The sequence below is a fragment of the Sprattus sprattus genome (genome assembly GCF_963457725.1).
Source record: "Sprattus sprattus genome assembly, chromosome: 4".
NCBI classification, from domain to species: domain Eukaryota; kingdom Metazoa; phylum Chordata; class Actinopteri; order Clupeiformes; family Clupeidae; genus Sprattus; species Sprattus sprattus.
In genome coordinates, this window is record NC_137923.1 from 29,927,676 (window position 1) to 29,933,667 (window position 5,992).

General features: G+C 37.9%; 1 protein-coding gene across 1 annotated transcript; it reads left to right on the forward strand.

Annotated features, from left to right (window-relative positions):
* Positions 1-670: 670 nt before the first annotated feature.
* Positions 671-5,906, forward strand: zte38 (zebrafish testis-expressed 38; the record flags this gene model as incomplete). The annotated part of the gene is made up of 11 exons (XM_080836261.1): positions 671-697; positions 1,150-1,294; positions 1,408-1,471; positions 1,558-1,594; positions 1,687-1,707; positions 4,202-4,269; positions 4,484-4,632; positions 4,974-5,191; positions 5,404-5,449; positions 5,552-5,589; positions 5,856-5,906. The coding sequence occupies 11 exons, from the start codon at positions 671-673 to the stop codon at positions 5,904-5,906; spliced, it is 864 nt and encodes a 287-aa protein (XP_080692387.1).
* Positions 5,907-5,992: the final 86 nt, after the last annotated feature.

Below are 5,992 nucleotides of genomic sequence, written 5' to 3' on the forward strand. Positions count from 1 at the left end.
AAAAGGTAATAACTGTATGAAGTAGCATCCCGTCCTTGTCTCTTTGTCCACTATCATAATTAGGAAGTTTACAATATCCGGTGAAATATAATTTTTACAGAGCCCAGGTGATTTCCCCCCCCCCCCCCCCCTGCAGACAAGATTATTCTTTTTTTTTTTTAAACACACATTTTACAGGACTCCTTAATTTATTTTAATTTAGGCTTCTCTGTGATCTGCAACCTACGAACTGAATTCAATGCGGCATGATGACACCAGTGACTGCTTACAATTCTAGTCTTTTTATGGATCGCTGCCCTTTTGGAGGCTTACATGTGTAGGCCTGGCTGTCAAATATGATTTGGAGAAGTGGTTGGGGTTAACAACATCGACATAATGCACCTGTCAAAAGCATCTTTGTTACCGGAATAGCACGATTTCCAAAGCTGACAAAATTGTGAGTGCGGTGGGTTTGGCGGTTTTTAATGTGAGGTAAGCACGATCTCCTCGCCAAGCTGTTCCATGCGCGAGCCACGAGCACATAGATCGCTTAAGTAGAGGAATATTAAGTCATAAAGGTTTGTCGAAATCTGAATCAGCATCAGTTTTTCTTATTTTTTTCCTGGTTTTCTGTAGTTCTCAGCAATAAGGGACCCAGATAACAAATAACAAAATGGCCACTGCTACAAAAATGCCAACCAAACAAGATAATGCAGAGGTGAGATTACTTGGAAGTTCTATGTTTAAGTGAGGTTAGCTAGTCAGCTTCTCTAGGATGTCTTTGTTTTCTTAGCTAACGTCATCTGTGAGGGTTACACTTATCAACTGAAATCAACTTATCTAACATTACCTTCCTTTTGGAAATGGAGAATTACTAATCGAAGTCAATACGGCTAGCATGTACGCCATCAGTAACTTTATAATGCTCTGTATGAGTGTAATTTATTTGGGTTTCGTCGTTCCTTAGTGATAGCTAACTGGTTAGCCAAACAGCAACGAATAATAAGGTTTGGGCTAAGATAGCTAATCCATTTTTGACAACTACTAACTAGAAATAGCTATACCATATATTTCACTTTCATACTCTGTCATAGATGTCCAGGAAATCGCAGTTTTTACATATGAATAATATTTGAAATGACACAATATTGCCTAAACTTAATCTCACAGTGGACTGGTTTGTTCAACAATGAACTTAAAACGCAAAAACAGTCGCTTCTTTTCGTGAAGCGAATGATGGCCCTCGCAGTGTCCTCCATTACCTACTTGCGTGGTGTTTTCCCAGAGGATGCCTACCGGTCACGCTACTTAGAGGGTGAGCTTTGATTTGAGGATTAAAATTATTGTTTACTTATGTGGTTGCAGTTAGAGTTAAATGTGCAATGCACACTACATCGTTGTTCCTCTGTACTATCTTCCCTTTCGCAGACTTGTGTATCAAAGTTCTGAGAGAAGACAGCTCCTCAGCGGGGGCCTGCAAAATTGTGAGGTGGTAAGTGTAATTATTATTGACTAGATGTAGAAGATGTTTCTGAAAGGTTATCAATATAACTGAGATATTGCTATTTTGTTTTCCAGGATGATGGGGTGTTTTGATGCGTTGGAGAAGGCATATGTAAGCATTCATTTTCCATATCGTCATCAATTCAGTATATTATAATGTAATTTTTTTTTGTTCCTTATGTATGTTCATTTGTTTGTTTGCAGTTGCAAATCGTGTTCATTGGGGTAAGTAGGAGAATATGTAAAATATGAAGCAATTTACAACAAAATACTGTCTAGTATCCCCCTCTGTCTTAGTAGAGGTTCTTTATTTTGTGAAGCTACATTATTAGTGTAGCATACACGGTTGGGGAGTAACTAGTTATATGTTTGGGAGTTATGTAATTCAGTTACAAAATAAATGTATCTGTTACAGTTACTTAGAAAAACTATATACACTGTAATTCAATAACAGTTACTAATCAAAATGTTGGTGATTCAGAGAGGTGACATCCAAATATATTATTTTCAGTAAAAAGATTTAAAGCTTATATGTAAAAGAATATAACATTCATCAGTGGCTTTAAACATTTTTTTTTGCCATTTATACAGGCTCCATTCATTTGGCACTATGCACATTGTTTTGGTTAATTTGAAATAGTACCGCCTCTCGTCTGCCAATCAAAAAGTAATCAACTGTAATGCAGGGATTAAAATTAACTTTTTTCACCACCGTCCCGGAACCGTCCCGAAAATCATTTTCAACCGTCCCGAAACGTTCCGGAACCGTCCCGAATTTTATGGAAAAAAAAAAAAAACTAAATTCGGTGCAAATTAATTCAAACAATGAATTCCATTAAGATTATACAAGAATAAAAACTGCTGCTGGCAATAGATTTAAAATCCAAAACTGTTTATTAAAACTCTCTCAATTGGTTTGGGTCATTTCTTAAAACTGAGATGACATTCCTATTCCTGCATCCCATTTAATACAAGAATATGTCTTTTTCCACTCAGGAAGGAACTTCCTTTTTAATTTAATTTAATTTTAATATTTTCTTTTCATAAATATGTATTAAATTATTCCCCATAGTCCATTCTCTTGATTTCATAGCTTTCAGCGTTGTTTATTTATGTTAGAGCTTTCATCCAATCATATTTCAGCTATCATGTGTTGCCAGGCTCCAAGAATCTTCCCCGAGAATAGAAATCTTCCCTGAGGCCTTCAGAATTGAACGTGACACGTAAACGTCCTTTGATTGGATACTGAGGCAGACCGGTGCAGTGCTTCAGTGCTCAGTTTAGTTGGCTAATGTGAAAACGACGTACATCGGTTGCAATGCTTATTATGCTAGTTGTTTCAATTGGTAAGACTAAATATAATTACATTAACCAACTCAAATAAACTAGTTTACACCAACTTGATAATTCCAGTTTTTGATACAATTACAACGCCATTTTCAAGACGGAACTTTCAAGAAAAACTGGATATCGTGAGGAGAGGAAGTTTAATGAAACTGCTTTGCAGGTGGGACAATGCGATGTTTAGTGGACAAACTTGTTAAAGCTCACATAGGCTACTTTCGGTGGACTGAATAAAACTTTGTAGACTAATGCCTGAAAATCGCCTTTTATTTTTAAGTTGTGACAGTAATATCCAAGCGATCATATAACTGAGAGTTTACTTCTCTTAATGTATTGTTAATACGAGTGTATTGATTTTAAATGCTCCGGAAATATTAATTAAGTCTGTTGTACTCGACTATGTTAATGTGATGCAATGCTCACTTTTATACTGCCTTTCTGTATAAATATATGGTTCGAGAGCCATGGCGTCATAATGATGGTATTAAGAGGTGGATTCACTCAGTTTAACATTGTGTAGGACATCACTGAAGGCCTAGTCGTGAAATCCACGGACCGCCACTGTTGTCACTAATAGAACACAAACGTGAGGCGCGAGTCCATTTCAAGTCAAGTCAGATTTATTGTCAGTGTCTAATGTCTTCATTCAAGGACATTGAAATTGCGTTTCTTTTCCGTTTAAATGAGTTGCAAGTGCAATAAAAAGCGGGCTGAAATTCTTGTCGTCCCGACGTCGTCCCAAATTAAATTGTTTATCGTCCCAATGACGAATTGAATACGGCCCCGGGACGACGGGACGACGTTAATTTTAATCCCTGGTAATGTAATTACAAATGCAATGTAAATTACATTACTTTGATGCAGTCATTAGTTTAATTTACTAGTAATCTGTAACCTATTACATTTCCCAATCCTGGTAGCATAGAATTATACAAATTTAGTCTGCACATTGATCAGTAAGTTAGTGTAAGCTCGCCAGTGTTCTTAAAATACTCTTTCACTTTATTTTTTACCCAGGTATGCCCAAAGACTGCAGATGTCAATGTAAGTCTGTTGTTTCAATGATATTTTGCCTTAGAGTATCATTGCCACGCCCTTTGGCTTAAGGTGGTAGTTAAATTAGGCAGTAAGTCTGTTGTTTCAACGATATTTTGCCTAAGAGTATCATTGCCACGCCCTTTGGCTTAAGGTTGTAGTTAAATTAGGCAGTAGGCCTGTAGTCTTTTTCAGTTTGTATTGTCACCTATAAGTGAACACGACATCAGGGTGTAAAATATTGCCCTGTTTAAGCGCTACAATCAACGATAGTAAAGAGCAGAATCACTTCATTTGCACAGATTTTGATGAAATTTTCATTTTGTTCATTTGTTTGTAGCACATCATTGAGTCCTATCAGTTTAAATTTGTATACACAGAGGATGGGCCACAAATGGATTTTGTAAGGTGAGAAAGTTGACTGTTGCAGTTATTTCCATGTCAAGTGTTACAGTACCTTAACAGGATTTCCAGTGTGTTTGTTTGGGGTGGGGGACATACAGAAGCTACGCAGAACAATTTAAACGTTATTTTCAGACAGCTGAGTTCTACAGCTTATAGGTAAGGTGTACTGGTGCTCCTGTTCCCACACTCGTGTTTATTTGCATTCTGGCATCTGTAGAAACGAGAAGGTTGAGATGAGAGTGACCATGGAGGACACAAAGAAGGCTTCTGTGCTTCTCATCAGGAAGTTGTTCCTCCTCTTACAAAATCTGGATGTTCTCCCAAACAATGTGTCCCTCACCATGAGGCTCTACTACTATGACGATGGTAAAAACAATGATCCTGCATGTGCTGTAAAAATGCCTTTTAATTGTAGTAAACATGTGTTTTTTAGCAAGAATAAGTGTTATCCTCTACCTCAATTAATTAATTCTACATCATAGACAAGTTATGTAGACCTAGGTTGCAGCTCACATATCTAATAGGTTAGGTGAAAAAATGCATAGTATTAATAGAGCTCTAATAACTGATTTAACTTGCAGAGCTTTTAAAGTGGACCGATTTACAGACTTGAGAGGCAGATAACATGGTGTACCCGGCTTTATCAAGTGACACAGACGGCTCAAAGTTCACCATCTCTCTCTCATCCGTACTTTTATTACCCTCAGTCACGCCTTCTGACTACGACCCGCCGGGGTTCAAAGAGGGTGTGTGTGATGACCTGTGGTTTGAGGGCACAGCGGTCCACTTCAAAGTGGGTGAGCTGCAAACTCCGTTCCATTCCATGAAGATGCGCGTGGCAGCTGAACAACAACGCGCAGGGAAGCTCCAGGAAAGCAGCCATCTGAGGGAGACGGGGAAGGTGCCTCTACCCTCTGACCCCGAGGTGTGCTCCAGAGACCTACAGCAAACAATTACTGTTGCATTGTTGCCCTTATCTGTATGAATGAGCTGGGAACAGCTTACAGTTGCATAGCCATTGATTTTGCAGTCCAATTACAATTCAGGAAAGTGTTGTATTAACATATCCAGTGTAATTAGTTGCAGTCAGTGAGACTGATTTGGACTGTGACGTAACTTTGTTTAACTCTTGGATAGGCTACCCACATGGAATGTTCCGCTGACACCGTGTCATCTGATGAAGGTAACCACACAGCCATACCACAGTTTGTAACATTTGGTTATTCTGTTACATTTCTAAAGGAATTATACTTTCATTCATTTGTGTTTCATTCCCATGTTGTAGAGTCCACTGCACAGTTCAAGAAACCCCAAAAGATTAAGGTAACCAGTGAAAGAATCCTTTCTATTCTTGAAAAAAAAAGACAGAGAACAAGAATGAATCCATTGTGTTCATGAGACATGATCCTGTATGTATCAAGTTCCCTAACCTTGAGGTGTTGTGAGATTCCTTAATGGATTTTTATGGAACCATCATTACTTCTTTCCAGTGAACAATATACAATTATAACAACCAAATTACTTTTTCATAGAACGACATAACATGGCCACTAGATTACTGGTAAAAATATTTTTTTCTTTTTGCACAGAAGAAAATTCAGGGCAACAAACTGACCAAGAAGACAAGAAAAGAACTATGAAGTGGATTTGGACTGACAGTTGGTTGCATGCAGTGTAGAGTGATACGCATGTGCTTGTAATTTTTATCACATATTTATTTGTAGTA